The 18,665-nt window shown below is 37.7% G+C and overlaps 1 protein-coding gene across 1 annotated transcript in view; it reads left to right on the top strand.

The window, feature by feature from the left end:
- The window catches only part of IARS1 (isoleucyl-tRNA synthetase 1), a 105,534-nt gene extending 89,066 nt beyond the window's left edge, over window positions 1-16,468 (top strand). Inside the window, exons 30-34 of the mRNA XM_059823571.1 lie at window positions 3,699-3,810; window positions 4,789-4,914; window positions 9,935-10,078; window positions 11,056-11,208; window positions 15,655-16,468. Coding sequence (XP_059679554.1) covers window positions 3,699-3,810; window positions 4,789-4,914; window positions 9,935-10,078; window positions 11,056-11,208; window positions 15,655-15,737 — 618 coding nt within the window. The 3' untranslated portion in view covers window positions 15,738-16,468. The remainder of the gene's footprint in view (window positions 1-3,698; window positions 3,811-4,788; window positions 4,915-9,934; window positions 10,079-11,055; window positions 11,209-15,654) is intronic.
- Window positions 16,469-18,665: the final 2,197 nt, after the last annotated feature.

Raw genomic sequence — 18,665 nt, 5'->3', positions numbered from 1 at the left:
AATTGCATGTCAATGTTTGTGGGATATAGTGGATATTGTTTCATATTTATACATTTCCATCTTAGTCTTTTTGGTTTAAAAAAGAAAATAGTTGGGCTCTCTATGTGTAGTATTTTTGAAAATTAAGCTGCTTGGGTACCAAAATAAGTATCTTAGGTAGCCGTTTGTGTAAGCTGAATACACACAGTTATTTGTACTTGGATTAGTACATTGTTTAGAGAGCAAAAATATCATTGCTCTGATTTCTTTAAGTTAATATGCTTCTTCATTAGAAATGTTCTCCTTTGAGGCTGAATTTTGTCTTTTGGCGTCAGACCAACTTCAGTTATGAATGTTTGAGGATGCTTGTGTTTTCTGCCCCATATTGCTAAAGTTCAGTCTTTTGTAACAATGCAGTTTTGCAGATTGGCTTGTTCTTTCAGCAGCAGATTTGAACTGTTTCCTTTGTTTCCTTTGACTGTTTCTTCTGACGTGCTTTGAGAGTACTTTTGCCATGGTTTTATTCAAACTTGCTATATTCAAAAGGCATTCGTAGCAGAATTTTGGATGAAATATTCTGCAGTCTAAATGTCATGCCAGACTAGAAAGACCAGAACTTACAATATATCAGACTTTAAAATTTGATTTACAGAATGGCTTGGGGGTCTGTGAATAGCTGAAAGGAAAGCACATGTTTTATCCATCTTAATAACAGTATGTGTAAGGAAGTGTTTTATACTTGTTAATTACACCTCTAAAGCTGTACAGGTTTGAAACAAAGCTCTTTTTGGCCTTTTTCAAAACTATTAGTTTAGTGACAAACAGGGAAAAACACTACATGAAAGTGGAGAATGTTATGGTTGAGAAATCAGTGAAAAGATTTTGCTATTTCTTCTAGGTACTTATTTGACTGGGATACTGCTGATGGACAGTTCGATGTTAGGTTAACATCAAATCTGAATTAGAATGTAAAAGCAGCTGGACGAAAATGTATAGTGCTGGGAAGCACTTGTCTCAACACCTGCCTCTGAAACTGCCTCCTACATGAGCTTTAATGTTGGTCACTGTGTCCTTCCGTGAAAGCTTTCATGCCTGTGCAAGTGTGCTTCCCCCCCCCGCTATTATTGTTCTGTTTTCTAAATCTTAATTTAGCAGATTCTAGTGAAGAAAAACATTGTGGAAAGCTGAAAGATGAGTCTATTGGATTAGTTTTAAATAATGCTGCCTACGTAAAGATGAAATCTTGCCCTGACAGAAGGTGCTGGTTATTATGGATACAATTGATAGCTGTTGTCTGGATGTCAGCAAAAACCAGGCATCCGTTCAGTTTTGGAAATGATGAGGTTTGTGGCAATGCATTTGCACAGATGTCGTATTTCAGTCTGTGTAAACCTAAAAAATTATAGCTGAAATAAGACTATATAGGACAGACAGTTCCGTGTGGCTATTGCAATTGATGACTGAGTTTATAGAAACAGAATAATCTTGCGATGGTCATAGAGCTGAGAGTGCCTACCTGTCTGCTTAAAATCTTGCGCGTGGAGGTTTTTTCAAACCAAAACATGAGCAGGGATTTAGTCAAGCTCTGTGTACTGAAGCTATATACTGAAGTTGATGTATGGTAAAGGGAGGCAAAGAAAAACTTTGTAAGTAAATGCAGAGTTGTTTGTTATTATTTTACTTTAAGGAGTCTCAGTCACTGCAAAGTACCTCCCTAGGGAATTAATCTGCGGTCTTTGCTGCATGGGTTGCCTTCTGCCCATTTAGGTGGTTACTGTGCTTACAGACTTGCTGTGCCTCTGAATGGTTAGTCAGATACTTAGACTTGAAAATAGAGGTTGCAGAGGGAAACAGATGACTGAGATTTTAGCGCAACTGTAAAGCCCTCCTTGGATGTCGTGCTTCCTGGGGCTGCGGAGATGGATTGCTTAGGGCAGATGTTTGACTCTGTACACTGTGTTCTGCTGCAACTAGCTTGTCACATTAAGAGCAGTGAATAAAAATATCTGAAATGAAAAAGCCCTTCTTTAGAAATGCTTTCAGTGTAGAAGTTTGGCCCTTTGCAGAGGGTTGAGAATAGCTGCAGCTGTGTGCAATGGATTTGTAGTTTGGTGCAGCAGACATGGCGATGGTTGATTGTCTTTATTAGTCATAACTGCATTGCATTTTACTAGCAGTTTCAGGCATAAAGACTATGAAGATGGGAATTCAAATTGAATTATGCATCAAGTGTCTTCTGTTGGTGGGGGTTGATAAGGAGCATTGACATGGGAAATGCTTTGCAGTGATGATTATATAGACTATTATATTGATTTTTTTCAGATATAAAAGCAGGTGCAATTAAAAGAATGAAGTGTGTAATTCCACGCATGAGTTTATAAGTTAAGTCAACTGTGACAGGATTGTTGCACCAAATTTCTGGAAGATACTAAAAGGAATAACTGGTCTGCATGACGTTGAATATATGTGAAGACTGGCACAAAAGTGAAATGCAGTCTGTCTTTTGTACAAGTATTTTGATTACATCTGGGATCAGTATTTCTGTGAAATTATCCTTGATCAATTTTTGATACAAGGCTTTAATTATGAACTCTTCTCCCAAAGACTTGCTCTGAGAGACAACAAAAAAATCAGCAGTTGCTCAGAAAATATCGGGAAGGAAAAGCAGCTACTTGAAAAATGACTTTTTAATTGCTGGTAGAATTGGGTAAACACAAAATGAGATTTGCTGCTCCATAAGTGTCTTTCCCTAGTTTGTAACAGGTGCTCAGCAAGAGTGGCACTTCTGCGTTTGAGCTGGTGAGCCTTTGGGCCGGGACTCTTAAAGACCATCTCTAAATTTACAAAAAATTTGGCTGAAATGGCCACTTAATCACTTAGATGAACAACTGATACTCTCCAGGATATTTGTTTAATTACAAATTGTAATTAAGAGATCTTTTAGAGTGTGATTCTCATGAAAATTGGTCTAAGTGCAGGATTAATTCCAGCCTGTACTTAGCTCAGGAAAAGACCCTTGGAAAAAGCACAGTCTTAAAGCTGTGGTGTGAGGCCTCTACAAAACAAGTCTGTTTCTGTAGTATTGCTACTGATTCTCAAGTCTCTTCCTTTGCAAACAAGAGACAGGATGAAGTTACTTGTTCCATTTCTTGTTGGGGTGTTTGAAGTTTTAATTGAGTCACTAATTGCTAATGGGGAGATAATAACAAATGTTGACTTGATATCAAGGCAGCCACTACCCCTGGCTGTCCCCGGTAGCCCCTTGGAGACGGACAAAGGCTTCTCCAGACAGCGACGGAGAGCAGGGTCTTGCCTTCAGATATTCTGAATTATCTCGGGAAGAGGCTTTCTCTCTTAAGTATATTCACTTTTGGATTATATTTTGGGAGACTGTCATCACTGCTTATCACTTGTGAAAATCAGCCTGTTTATTTCTCTCTGTTTTTCTTATGTGTTAAATACTGCTTTATCTTTAACATATATTAAAGACAAATTAATATTTGAAGCACTCTGTCTCTGAACCTGGTCTAGTGGAAGGTGTCCCTGCCCATGGCAGGGGGGTTGGAACTAGATGATCTTTAAGGGCCCTTCCAACCCAAACCATTCTGTGATGAGTATAATAAGACAAGATCTTAATGTTCTTTATTTAAGGAAAATATTTTGTTGTGTTTGTTTAATAAAACAATATTCAAATAATCATAATATTTCTCTTTCTTCAGCTGAAGGGATCAGAGCTAGAAATTACACTCGTCAGAGGTGGTTTGTGTCAGTGTGTTGGTCCCGCCTGTGCCTACGTCAACCTCAAAGTTTGTGTTAATGGGACAGAGCAAGGTAGGAAAGTACCGGGTTTGATTGTCAGTTGTGGTGTTAAAAGATTGTTTGGAAAACGGTGTGATGAATGTCGGAGCACGAATTTGTTTGAAAGATGGTGCAAACTCCCTTCCAATAGTAGTGTTAAATAATTCTTGAAAATAAGCAAAAACACATGTTGTCTCTGTCTTCTGATGTGGACCTGAGGTAAATACTCAGGTGTGCACATGAATTATTTATATTCTGCGGAAGGGTTTGTATCTGAATATCTATATGGAGGCGTACATGCTCTGTATTTGTGTATGTACATTCACCCACGCTCAGCGTGTGTACCTTGAGAATTTTTAATTCTGGATGTAGTACGGTAAATGTAGATGATGCCTTTGTGTGGAGGAGATACTGGTTTTGAAAAACTTCGATATTAAGTGTAGACCTGAAAAAAAATACTTAAAACTAGAGAATATAATGATAATGGATAATGAAAAGATGAGTGCAGTGATATTGTTAAAAGTGTTACAAGGTTGAGTTAATATATTAAAGGACAGAAAAGGAGAGAAATGCACTCTCTGGAATTTTTTTCCTGCCCATGTTTACAGTTTACGTGTCAAAGCGTGCCTTGTTTAACATGGTTACAAAGCTACTTACTGAATAATAATGAACGTAACTATGTAAGCTGGTGAGCATCTCAGAGGGCACGCAGTCTGTCAGTTTTTAATCAGTATAATACTGGATTATAATTCTGTGACATAAAAATTTGACTGCTTTGCTAATAAAAACAAACATAACTTTCATACTCTGAGTCTGAAGTACACTTGAGTCGGTTTCCCTGTTTTCTTTCCTCTTTCCCTTTCTTACTAAAAAAAATCTCTGGAAGATGCGGTGTTGCCAGTTTGAACTTAGCTTAGAAACTCCCTGGAAGTAATTAGAAGTCATTAGAAAATCATTGACATTTGGATGTTGCTTCCAAACTGCATTTTAATTTCTGAATTTTGGTTTTAGATGGTGTGTTGCTGCTGGAAAATCCAAAAGGAGATAATGCCCTGAACTTCACTGGACTTATAGATGCTGTCTCCTGCATTTTTGGTCTTAAAAATTCAAAACTGACAGTTTTTAATGGAAAAACAGGTAAATGGAGTATGACAAGGAAAATTGAAAGTCTTTCTAGCAACAGCTAGGAGTTATTTACTGTATAATTTTTATATATATATACACGCACAAAATTGACAAGAAAATGCATAAGGAAATATTCTATTTCATAGTACTTAGCTTATGAGACTGTGTTTATAGTCACATCAAAATGTTTCCAAAAGCTGCTGCTGAATGATGCTCATCTCCTCTGTTATTTTATTTCCATTGCAGTTCTCATCAGGACAAAATCTGATTTATTTCAGGAAGTGTTTCCACTGGGTCCAGGCAATGCTATATACTGATGGCGAGCTGCCATCAGCTTTTGCATGCTTTTTTTTCCCCTAATGCTTCAGTAGGCAGGGTGAGAATTTAAACTGAATGCAAACTGCTGTCTGTAGAGGAAAAATATGTTGCTTTTTCACCCTAGAGAAACTTGAGGATCCCTACACTACTTCTTTTTAGAATAATCTCTGCAATATTTTTGCAGCTTGAATTTGGCCTCTGTTAAGGCATGAGAATGTAAAAATCGTCTATGGATTATATCAAGAGTTACAGGCTATGTCATAGTTTTGTTCATTACAAAGATAATACAGCTGAAACAGAAGAAAAATATTATGAAAGATGTTACAGTTAGTGACGATGAGACCCTACCAGCAAACTGGCGTTTTCTCCCCTGAGATGAAGGTGCTGTTTTATTACATTACGTATAATATTTCAATACATCAGGAAAAGTTACAACTTAAAAATGGGCACACTGAGAACGAGATTACACTAGTAACCAAACACTTCAGTGAATGAATGCAGAAAGTAGAGTAGTTGTAGTGGCCGTGCTGTGGTATGACTTTAGAGATGTTTGAACAGCAATAGTGAACTCTTTGTATGTTTTTAGGGTTAGTTACAGGCACATTTTGAAGTTCAAACTTTGTCTGTTTCAACACCATTCATATTAAGTCTAAAATGAGTGATACAGAAATGATAAAATACTGCAAAAATGGTAATTGGATGGCTATGGAAACTTTGGCTAGTGTGTTTTCATAGAAATATTACTGAAGCAACAGCTAAGAGGGAGATACTTTAATTGGTTGTTGTGAAAGGCTGTTTTGGGGTGCCCGTAGGACTGTAAGGATCACCACTTCGTGCCTACCTGTGACATCAGAAGGGGAATAGTCTTACTTGAGTCTGTCTTGATCTTTGGTTTTCTTGTCTTTTCCTGAAAGTATTTCTAGAAGAATGTTTTGGGGTTTTTCATAGCGGATGTAATGCACTTACCTTACTGTGATAAAATCTCTTTCCAAGTTGAGCTCAGCTGAACTGAATAGTTCTATCACACAAAATGATTATTGTCTGCTTTCAGTTATAGATGATTTATAGGAATTTTTTTAATGTTTTAAAGGAGGAAATAGTTTTCCTTGAAATAATTTTCCAAATCTTAGTGAGATACTTCATAGCAGTGTGGTATGTGCCTACAGAGGTGGGTATGTACTAGTACAATTCATTACAATTATTACAATTCATTCAGTACCGTTATTAAGAGATGACCTGCAAAAGGCCAAGAAGAGTTGGGAAACTCTCATCTCCTTATGATTATAAGCAGTTTGACTCCTTATTTCGTTTGTTTTCTGCCACTAACAGGACAAAAGGATGCAGCATCTATCTATTGATGCTGAATTCCTAAGGGACTTGGTAAAGAAAATGTAAACCTTCCCTCTTCCTCAAAGGTTCTTTTCTGCAGTAGTAACAAAGGCTTTATTTCTTTCCTTTCCCTGTTGCTTTTGCTGTGTCGGTATCGTTTTGGGACTTTCCATTTTGGCGTGCTGATTTTAGACTTTCAGTCTTTGTAAGTGCTCTGGGCAGAGCGGGTTTTTTCCCCTGCCCACTTATTAACAACATGAAAATTCCCTTGGAAAGATTAGGTTATCAAATTCACTTTTGTTGCAGTTTGGCAGAGATCTCGAGTAAGTATTAATCAGCAGAAGATACCTGAGGAGTCAGGGTTGAAGGCCTGTACAAAGAAAATGGCTCTTAAAGATGTTAGAGAATAGAACCAAAAATTCCTGATGTTTTGGTTCAGATGCAGTCCCTTTGCTTTATCTGCCCAGCCTTCACGTGGGTAATGCTAGGCGAGGCCTAACGGTGATTCCAGGGTTGTGTTAGGTGAGGCAGGGGGTTGGCATTAGCCACTCTGAGAGGAATTGCAAAGAAAGGTTATGCATTCTGGACAAATTGTTGCTGAATCGTTCCCATGCGTGTTAACAAGATTGTGACCCAGTAAAACCGTATTTCTGGTTCCTTATTTTCCTTCCGGTGGTTTTTAGGGCTGTCCACTTTACTTGTAGTAATTTATTATCTTGTTTTCTAATTGTGATGCAGATTTACTTAGGGTTGCGTAATGGTACAAAATCAGGCAGTTCTTGTATGAAGGCAGGCTAAAATATGTCATGTCCCTGTTTTTCAGTGCAACATTGAAATAATGGGATAAACATTTCCTCCCCAACAGGAATCAATGTATTTTGAGTGACTGCAAAAGCACTGAGCAAGGCTCTGGGATTTGTACTGACCTTCAGAAACTGAGAACAGAATTTGTCTCTTTTTACATTAAAAAAAAAAAAAAAATTAAAGGGAAGAGGCTGGGCTCAAGTCGGATGGTACAAACCGTTGTCTGTGACTTTTTCTTTTTGCTCTAGATTGATGAAAAGCTGGAAACTTTCTAAACTTCTTACTGGGAATGCTTTCTGAGTTGCACTCAGCTTTTGTGGCAGTAGCCCATGCTGAAAAAAACCTATTTAAAAAAAGAAGGTATGGGAATAAATGAAGCTGTAAATCATGTCAGGCTTAAAAAGGGGGGGGAAGGAAGGTGAGGCAAAAATCCCCTTGCAAACTTCTTAGTCCACATCTTATTTCATCTTTGTGATTTTCAGATGGCTATTTATTTTAAATTCTGTTCTTCGCACTGTTTTCTGAACAAGAGTACAAGAAGATTTTTTAATCTTTAATTTTTAAAAGGCCGTGAGGCTGAGAAGAGTATTACCACTTAAATCTCAGCTGCAGGGAGAAGTGACTTTAAAAGTGATTTTAATATTGATGAGCACTTGTAATATCTGCTTGTTTCCAAGTGTATGGTTATATATGAAAAAAGGATCCACTTTTTTCTTTTTCTTGCTCTTATTAGAAGGTTATATGAACTGACGCCATTGACAGCACTGTACGTGAGCTCTTCCTTGTGAAAATGTCAGTGGTCCTGTAATGCAAAATGCTAGATTTGTTAAGTACGCGAGTCGCCGTTACTGTCGCTCGTGCCCTGTTGCCCTGCATAGATCTGCACAGATCCCGGCAACTGGGTTATGTCAAACTCCAAATTCCTTGAGCCGTGTGTTTCTTGCTCTGTAAAGCACCCTGCTCACAAGTGCTGTCTCCTACCCACGAGTTGTATGTAAATGGCAAGCCATGCTGCTTTAGGGTTACGCTAGGAAAAACCTGCTGCTGACTCCCTTTCCATGTGATGAAGTCTTGTTAATTCCTCTCCACTTGTTAATTTAGTTATTTTCTCGCTTTTCTGTAAGTAAAACCAAAAGCAATGCCCACTGCTGTGCTTGCGCATGTGCCTGCACCTCAGAGATACCAAAGAAGCATTTGGGTAGCTGGCATATATGTGTGTGTATATATGTGTGTGTGTATATATATTAAAAAAACCCTTGATTTTTAAAAGATAGCATTTTTGAATTTTAGATGCAGTCTGAGGGTAGATATGGGAAACCTTCATGCTTCCTTAGGGCAGTCTCATAAGTCTTCCACAGTGGCTCATGCTTTGATGTGGCAGTCGGCAAAATTTTGAGAGCTTGTAACCTGTGATTACTTTTCACCTTTTTTGTTGGTTTGTTTTCTGGTTTTGTGGTTTGGGTTTTGGTGTTTTGGTTTTTGGGTTTTTTTCATTTTCAAGTTTACAAACATCCTTGGAAAAAGGAGTGATGTTTCTGCCCCTGAATGAATCTGAAATTCATTCAGATGAACTGACGGAAAATAAGCTTTGTGAAGATTAGGCTCCGTGACATGTGAGTAGGACTGGTATGGAATGAAAACCTGTCGGAAAGAGATGACAGTTGTGCCTGTTCCGTATGTACAGGCAGGGCACAATTCTTACAAGAAATGAAATTTATTAATTCTTCCTGGATTTGGTCTTTGGAGTTCTTTTGTAGCTGCAAAAGCTTTGTAGCAGAGAGTGATGTTATTTCTCTGTATTTTTAATGTTGTGGCTATCGGCAGCTCTTTCTACCTCTGTGATAGACAGGCAGCTGCTCATGTAGGTAGTGCAGAATGCAGCCTTACATATTTAATTTGTATTACAGAAACCTCATTAGTTTCTCATCTGAGGGCTTTCAGGGTGCTGGTATTGCTTCTAAAATCCTTTGAGACATGGGTCCTATTTGGGATCTGATCTTCCACTGTTTTCTAAATATGCATGGCTGGAGTCATCTGCTGAATCATCAGCTATTGTTGACATTAAACACAAATGTTAATGCAGAGGGCATTATTCATGAGCTAACCAGCTACTGACTTTACATTTATTGTCATCTGGAGTTTAATGAGGGAAATGTCCTGATGTTGCATAGTAACGCATAGCCAGTGCCGCTTCAGCTAGGGAAGTCAGGGTAGAGGCAAAGATCAGAGTTAATGCGATAGAAATGGTTGGCTTAAGTGAATAATTTCTTGCTTGTTTTAAGTTATTTACCTATTTTTATTGCATAAGTAATCATGTCGTATATTTATATGTGTAAGAAATGGTATGTAGAGGCTAATTTCCACAGCAAACAAAGTGTTCTGTGTTGTTAAGAAAACAAAGTATTTCTGCACAAATTCCTTTTTTCAAAATGGAGACATGCTCTTTGAGCAAGGCATTGCAAAGAGGGAAACGCTTCCGCAGTGGAATCAGTAGTTGGAAAGCTTCATTGTCAGCTAATGCAGTGAGAACTGGACCTCCGCTTCTCTGTAATGGCCTGACTGGTCTCATTTTCTTTTTCAGAACTGATAAACAAAACCGACTTGCTTAGTCTCAGCGGAAAGACTCTACATGTGACAACAGGGTTGGCACCTGCTCTGATCGACTCCCCTGATGCTCTGCTCTGCCAGTATATCAACTTGCAGTTAATGAATGCAAAACCACAAGGTCTGTAGGATACTGATCTCTCCTCATTTACAGGCTGAGCTTTTTGTGATAGAAGTTTTGGACACCATTGCTTACTGATGAAGATAAGTACGTAGATTTTCACTGGTAGATGGTGATTTTGTTTATTTTTTCCTAGTATGTGCTTTCTAATAAACACAATGTTTATATTTAGCTTTTCTCCCTCTTCTCAGAAAAGAAAAAGGAGAGCCAGTTTGAGATAAAGGGACAGCATTTAAACATGAGCCCTTTGGCATTGCTTTCCTATTTCTGACCGTCAGCTCACCTGTGCTGCTTATTGTAAAAGGCTGAGTCTAAAACTGACCAAAAACGAAGGAGTCGTCAGCTCTTTACCAAACAGCCAGTGAAATGTTCCGTAGTGCTATTTAAAAGCCAAATGAACTGCATTATTGACCTGATCTGGAGTATAGATATGTGCATGTAATGCCGTTTCACAGCTGCTAATCTTGGAACTTCTACTCTGAAACCTCACATTGAAAAAGTTACGTTGTTAGTAACTCGCTTTTAATCTCTGCCCTGGTATGAGTCCTTGCTGGACTGTGTCCGTGTGGAATCTTACTGACGCTACTGGGAACCTCCTTGGGCCAAAAACGTGGTTTTTAACTGGGGATTTGATGATCAGAAGGTGCTTTGTGAGCTCCTCTAGTTGTTAGTGGTTTGTGTGTCCTGTTGAAATATTTCATGTTTCCCAGTCTCCAGGTTATCCTGTATCCCCATGTAAAGAATTCTGCAAAGTTTTCTTTTGTTTGTTAAACTGCTAGTAATCACTTATGCTTCTGATTCTATAACTCATGAACTTAATTAGTGAATATCTGTAAGTAGGCTGGTATTGGTTATTACTTAGCATTATGAAGAAATAGAGATAAAATGGAAGAAGAAATCCTGAATTTCAATTTACCGAGACAAAGGAAGTAATATCATTCCTCACCAATAGTGATCCAACTCTTTATCTTGTTCAGAATGTCAGAGAGGTACAGTGGGAACTCTTCTAATGGAAAACCCCGTTGGTCAGAACGGATTAACGTACCAAGGTCTTCTACATGAAACGGCAAAAGTTTTTGGGCTCAGAAGCAGGAGGCTAAAATTGTTCCTGGATGAAGCACAAACTGAGGGTAAGTACTAACTTTTAGTTTGCTTGTTGAAGGATACTTGCAGGTTTCTGTTGAGAAGCGGCTAATGTAACCTCTTCCCTGAGATCTAGTTTGATTACTAAATACACACTATTTACACATTGATTTCTAATTTTGCCCAGTAATTCAATATTCAATATAAGCACACATATACATTTATAAATTAATGAAATGGCCAAGTCAAGTTCTGTAAAAGTTTCTTCCTTTTGCAACAGAAAGGTCAGTCACCAATGTAAACGGTGGTTGCATGCTGCTGTGACTAAGCAGAAAGAGTGACTCTCCTCCTAGAAGTGAGTGACTCTAAAGTGTGAATATTTTAAGAACCTGTTCAAATTGTTCCTGTAACATCCATGTTTTTGCAGATTTATTTTTTTTTCCTTCCTTTTGGAGAACAGCAGTGGGGGGAAAAGGAGTATCAGATCTATTTTAGAGTTGTGTGAGTAGGTCAGACTCAGTAGGTTACATCAGCTGGAATTCATTCAGAATACCTGGGAAGTAGGAAGCTTTATCACATAGTCACATATCTGAAATGTTAAAGTGTCTTCCAAAACCACAGACAGATGGTGAGGCTTAGAAACAAAAATCTCTGACTTGTGAGAAAGATAAGACTAAAGATGTAGCCACCTGTAGTGCTAAAACACTGGACCTGGAAAGATTTGGGACTTTATTTGATAGGAAGAATTGGTGGGAAACTACGTGGTAAAAACCCCAGATATTTCTGTGGATTCAGGAAAATTCAACTCTTTGAATGAAATGATGCAAAGGATTCTGTCTCCAGTGTATCATAATGGCGTGACTTACAAGCAGTTTGGGAGGGATACATGACGCTTAACCTGTTAGGTTACCTGTCCAAAAGATAGACATCTTGTTTAAACTAGGTATCTAATCCTAGGATGGGATGAATGTCCTCCGGTGGTGCCTCTCAGCTGATGAGGGGAGGGGGAGTGTAGCTCTAGTGTAGCTGGCTAAAACTGGGGTCACTTAGCTGTCCACCTGGGTGGAAGGGATTTGAGACAGACAGATTAGAATCAGAGCAAGTAAGCTGTGGGTTCTTTTGTTGTGAATTTTTGGCTGGTTTTTTTTTTTTTTTGATCTGAACTCTGTTTATTCAAAAGCCATTTTTGTAAGTAAAATGGATCTCAAATGTTGATGAGACTTTCTAGTGATAGTTGGAGCTGATTGCTAAAAATAATGTGCTGAATGGTGTTAACAAACATAGAGAACTGGAGACTGTAGTGTTTAGAAACAGCACAAGGTGTAAGAACCAAGTATATCAGCCACACTTCATTTGCGTAAACAAAAAATGTATTCATGTGCAAGACCTTGCTGACTAGGAATGTAGCCATTCAGGAGCAATTATGTTACACTTTATTTCTTCTTTTTTGGTTTCTATTATTGTTACAGGGCAAAAGGGTTCCCAGCAGCATAGCATGTGGTTAAGATACTAAATAACTATTATAGAAAACTTTTTTGAGCTTTGATGAGACAAGTAAAGTTTATAGCCTTTAAGTCTCAATTGAAGTCAGGATTTGTAAAAATGCGTTTACCTAAAAGGGAAATCGCTATAACATATTTGTAGTATGAATTCTCCAGAACTATTTAAATTTGAAATAAAACATAGAAAGTGACAAATCACGATGATGTGAAAGATCAGATGTGATAACTCTTTGAAGGCTAAAACAACTGATGTGGTCTTTTTGAGACTCAGAATGTAGAGAACTTGGTCCTGGAGGTTTATTTGTGTAGCTAACACATGCTTATGCCATATAGCTATGCTTCTGCTATCGCAGATGTAATTCTCACCATGCAGCTCCTTTAATAACATTTTTTTTTAATCATATAAACACTGAAATGGTGGTACTTTATCTTCAGATCTCTTTATATGATAAGTGCTGCATATAAAACAAATATTTTGCCTCTGGAAAACATTATTTCAATTAATGTTTATGTGTATTGTTGCAACTTTGTAATCTCCTACTCATCTTTTTATCAATGTATTTTGAAGTCCTACCTTCAAAAAAAAAAGTTCAGTCACTTTTCTTGAGTAGTTTTTTATGGTTTATTCTAAAAAAAAAAATATCTGCTGTTAACCATTTGAAATGTTTGAAAATAAGCCATGAATTGGAAGGTTGATACATGTTTTCATAAAAAGAAAAGGGAGAAAAAAAATCACTTGGAGGAAAATGAGTTATCAGTTTTGAAAATATAGTTTCTGTAAATGTTGTCAGGTACAGGCAGTTGGGCATCTGCTATCTATTGCACAAAAGCTTGCCAACTTTTGAGAAACAAATGTGGTTTTAACCCCCCTTTTGGAATGTTTTCCCAATATTCTATAAATTAATGTCCAAGTGGTGAGCGTTGCTTATTCACGAGATTGAAACACACATTACAGGTAGCTGATTCAGAGACACATTTGGGATGAAGGCAATACTTTTTAATGTGCTAACTCCAAAGCCTTCCTTTGGAGGAATTGGCACAGAAAGGAGGATGTCCTTACGTTTTGTTGATGAATCAAGTTCTCAATTTCTAATAGTAATTATTGTCTTAAATACTGTTGAAAATAGTAGCTTCATGTAGTTCCTAATTTTCAGGATTTTAAAAATCAAGAATTAAAAAAAGACTTTGAGACCAAGTTAGTTGTTTGTTTGGCTGCTGCTGCTGCAGACCAAAATAACGTTTTTACATACTGATGGTAACGTTTTGATGGGGAGGGAAGGAAGGTTAGTGAGGGAATAAAGCCCTAATTGCTGAATTGGATTATATCTTCACTCTTTTAGCTCTGTAGGTGGTTATTCAGCAGCTTAAAGCAGAGCACTACACTGGAAGAGAACTCCTTAAAAACACTACCATCATGATCCATAAGGATTTCTTAATTCTTTAATTAATAGATGGTGCTTAAACTTCAATGCAGACTATATCTGCTTGGTCTAAAACCAAAATATTTATCAAAGAAAGATGGGGGCCTTAATGTTAGAAGGAGCGTGCATACTGTTACACGGAAACAAAACTCCTTGCTTCCATTTCTAGAATCAGTTTTCACTTGGACACCATGTTACTGAAAACTAAACTGCTTTTACATTACCTCCATGGATGCACTTCACAGACCTGCCTGCCCCCACCATACACGCCCTGCCTTGCTCTCTCTCAGCTGGAGGTGAGCCCGCGTTACAGCAGCGTGACTATCAGACGTCAGTCCTGTGATACAGTGCAGTACACTACGAAATTGTTTCTCCTGAAAAAACACCCAGCTGTTCTGAATGCTATTAATCTGTCATTTGTGCTAACACCGGTGCCAAGATTTAAAATTACCTTTTATTTGCTTGTGCTGTCTGTAGGGATTCTAGTCTGCAGAGTAACACCGTAACCCCCAATACGCTTTTGCTTTGGTTTCAGTGGATGTATTTGTGGTTACCACTTTGAAGTTTCTTAGGAAAGAGACCTCTGGTATATTTGTTATTCAGATTACTTTTGTTCCGAAGCTGTACCTTCCAGTATTCAAAACAATCCGCTTTGTTATTGGGGTAGTTCGCTGCAGCTGATGGGTGCTGGGAAGCATTGAGCTACGAAGCACCTCACTTCTTGGGAAAATGCTCTGTAAGGTGGCAAGAACAGTCAAAGAGATTTCCAGTTCCTACCAACTTTGCAGGTGACTTATTCTGTAGCCACAAAGTGCAATTACTCTGTGTTTGTGTTTCATAAATAATTATAAACCCTGAATCAGCTTGTTGGAAGTATGCTGTATCCTTAAAAGAGGTTTGTTGGTGAGACTTTATCCTATTACCGTTCCAAACTATATACATATAGCTCTGAAAAGACTTAGGGAATTGATCTGGTATGGTATGAAATTCTTTAGGCATACTCGACAAGATTGCGAAATTAGTTTTTCAGCAGATACTACTACAATCCTTTCCTTAGGTATAAAAGTCAAGTTAATGTATGCATGTTCTTATTCTTGTACTCCTTCCCACGTGTTTTGTCTTCTGTTAGGGAGGGGATACTAAAGGACATGGATCTCTGATGGGTCTAGCATGGCTGCTGTTATGTAACATTTACAAGGGATTCTGGTTTTCAGTGTGTTGTGCTGTATTGATTGACTTCATATCATTGCATTATAAGAATTTTCTGAACTGGACATTATTCTGTGTGGATGTGAAGCTGGGAGCTGTGGGCTGACATAGGCTTTCAAAAACCTCTACTTTGTAACCTGGAACGGTATCTTCGGCTCTTGCAGTGACAATCCTGACATGTGGTGACCCTTCCTTTAATGCAGTGGGCTTTAACAGGAGGCAATTTTGAGCTGAGCAGTTTGTCCTAGTCGCATTTTGATTGAACCAGCAGAACTGTCTGCATAAAGAAAAAAGTGTTCATAGTTTTACCTGTAAGCAAGAGCACTAACTGTGTTGTTTCTCTCTTGTTTTCTTGGTTCAGAGATCACAAAGGACATCTCCATGAAGAACTTGAACATGAAGACTGTGTATGTTTGTGTTACACCCACCACAGCTGAATGTTGAGAATTCCATTTTTATGAATAAGACCGTGTAGACTTTTTCCACAAAAAATGAAGTCAAATTAAACTCGTATGCTTTCAGAGTAACATCCAAGTTGTGTATGGTACTTTTAACATCTCAGTTTGTACACAGGATGTTTTCTACCAGTGCATGTCTAATATGCTGCTGTTTGGTTTCAAATACAATGTATTTTCATTATGTTATCTTATGATACTGTAAAAGCTGTTCAGAAAAGTGTCAGAACTCCTTAACCTTAGATATCTATGCAGTAATTTGCCTGAAAGAAATGGGACTAGTACCTCAGTGATGCTCTTCTCTGCCTGTCCTTTATGCAGAGGGCATCTTTGATTTTCTAAACCATGGGTTACCTACAAGGCTCTATGATATATATATATATATATACACACCATGTTACAATAGCTTTGAAACTTATCTAAGGGTTACCTGGATTTGTTCATTCATACTAGCTGGATTTTCATGAAGTGTGTGGCTGTTGATTTAAAATACTTCCTAACTTCAACACTTGGAACAATAAATTTGCTTCATCTCCAAATTCTTCTTTCCCTGAGTTCAGAGTACTTTGCTTCCTTACATTTTCTAAAGAAGATAACGCTTACACACCGTATAGATCAGGAAAACCTAGAGAAACTTGCAATCTGAAAATGTCCGTACTGAATGCCAGTGACTGGACCACGATACTGACAGGTTTGGGGGATTTTGTTTGGTTAGGGTTTTTTGGGGAGGGTTTCAGATTTAAAAGCAGTTTTAGACTGAAATTAGTGTTGGGTTTTTAGTTTTTATAGTAGTCAATACAACTTGCCAAATATTTTAGTGTTAACTTGTTATCTGTAGGCAAGTGAAATGAACAGTCAACTTTTTTCACTTTGAGGATGTTTTTTGGCTGGTTAACTTAAACTAGAAACTTAAGCATGCTGAAGTGTCACTGCATTTCAATAGTGTTACTAATAAGTGTTGAAACTTGCTATTGTACAGCATACTGAACGTGAGAAGATTTACGTGCATGCAGCTGCCTTCGCTGCTGTGCCTTTATTAGCCTCCTGAGAACAAGATTACGTACGCTGAGAACAAGAGTATTAACAGAGAGTAACATTTTGTATGAATAACAAAGTCTTGCTTAGTGTGTTTTTTTGTTGCTCTATGTTTCTCATCTTTACGCTATGAATATAAACCAAAGCTTTTTTTGTGATAACACTATGTTAGTGGGAATAACTATAAATAAATGTTATGTGTAACGACTGTGATCTAGTGGACCATACCAACATTGTAAGTACTCCTTTGAAGTAAATCAAGTCTCTGGCATTCAGCTTAGATGAAATTATTTTTATCAGTATTAAAAATGTCAGTGCCTGAACCTACTGAATCACTAGGCTGTTCAGTTTAATGAATATTGGACATTACCCTCGGCCTATCCCTGTAAGTCAGCTTGCTTATCTTTTTATTGACATGGTGACATGGAAATGAAATTTATATTGATTTTTTTTTTGTCACATTAAAAATGTCCAGGTTATGTCTTCTGTGAAGGTAAGATTGCTGTTCTAAGCTGAATGACTTTGCTTTATTATTTATGGAGAATAAATGAAGATGGCAAATGATTGCAATCTAACCTCATTCTTAATGAGACAATCTAAGGGGACAACATTACTTGCATTTTTAAAGAGTTATTTGGGATTTAGCATTTTGTGTACATGTAATTTTTTCTTTCGAAGGACATTGGCTGGCCAAGTTATGTCTAAGGACTGGATTAGATTCTAGATATGCTTTCCAGTGAATTAAAAGCCCAGCCAAGATTTATGAATTCACTCTGAGTGAGTTACAAACAGAAAAAGATAATCTTTGACAGAACCTTTTTTCTTCCTCAAATATATTTATAGCTGCTTAATGTGAAAAATAATCTGCCCTTAAGAGAAGAAGTACTTCTTGTGACCTTAGTCAAATAATCTCATACTTCACAGGAGGTATAGTTGAATTGGATTTCCTGCATTTTCTTGAAGTAAATGACTGCTTTATGCTGAAAATGAAACCTGGCCTTTCCCTTGACTTCATACATGAGCTTTCCCTTTGAAGGTGTGCAGAATAGCACTGCCTGTGATGCACTGTTAAAATAGATGAAGACATGCGGATAAAACTTACCATCAGAGGTAAAGGATTTAAATTATTTACTCACAGAAAAGGGGTGAGGGGAAAATATTGCTGATAATTCTGTATGTGTCCCTTAGTTCTTCAAGACCTATGCAAAGGCAATAGGCAAAGTTAGCAGACTGCGCTTTATTTCTGTAGACCTGAAATCGGTCTAGTTAGTTTGTGCATGAGGCTGCGTGAAGGTTGCTGTATTAGCATAACAGGCTTTAAGGAAACCTTACTACCCATGACCTGCTTCTCAGAGTGTTTATGAAATAATAGAGTTTATACCATACTCTGAAGATCCACCTAAAAAAGAGGGAGGCAAGCCATTATTTCAAGAAAAGGAGATGATGATAGACTACAAACTAGATGTGAAGCATAGTGTTTTTTCAGCCTGTTTCACCACAATTTCACGTGCAAACAGGAGGCTGGAAGAATGCTTTCCTGTGGGTTTCTAGTCTTACCACAAAAAATGACACAAAATATGGCCACAAAGATAGTGGAATGTTGAACTGCTTTTACAGAGTCTCCACTGTATAGGTACAGAGTTGCACTTGTAAAGTAACACTTGTGTTCAGACACCACCTTAACAGAGGAATGCTGCCTACCTGGTGTTTCATATTTGAATAGATATGGTTGTCTCCTAGGTTTGTCTTCATATTATCTAGCTGCATTTCTTTCATTTTAGTAAAATACAGGTATATATTCATATTGCTTGAGCTGGAAGTAAATGGTACCACACTTTGAACAGTGTAAGAAAGTGTTTCACTTGCTCTTGGTATGCGAACA

Source organism: Gavia stellata, chromosome 12 (assembly GCF_030936135.1).
Source record: "Gavia stellata isolate bGavSte3 chromosome 12, bGavSte3.hap2, whole genome shotgun sequence".
Taxonomy (NCBI): Eukaryota; Metazoa; Chordata; class Aves; order Gaviiformes; family Gaviidae; genus Gavia; species Gavia stellata.
This window is presented reverse-complemented; position numbering and strand designations above follow the sequence as displayed.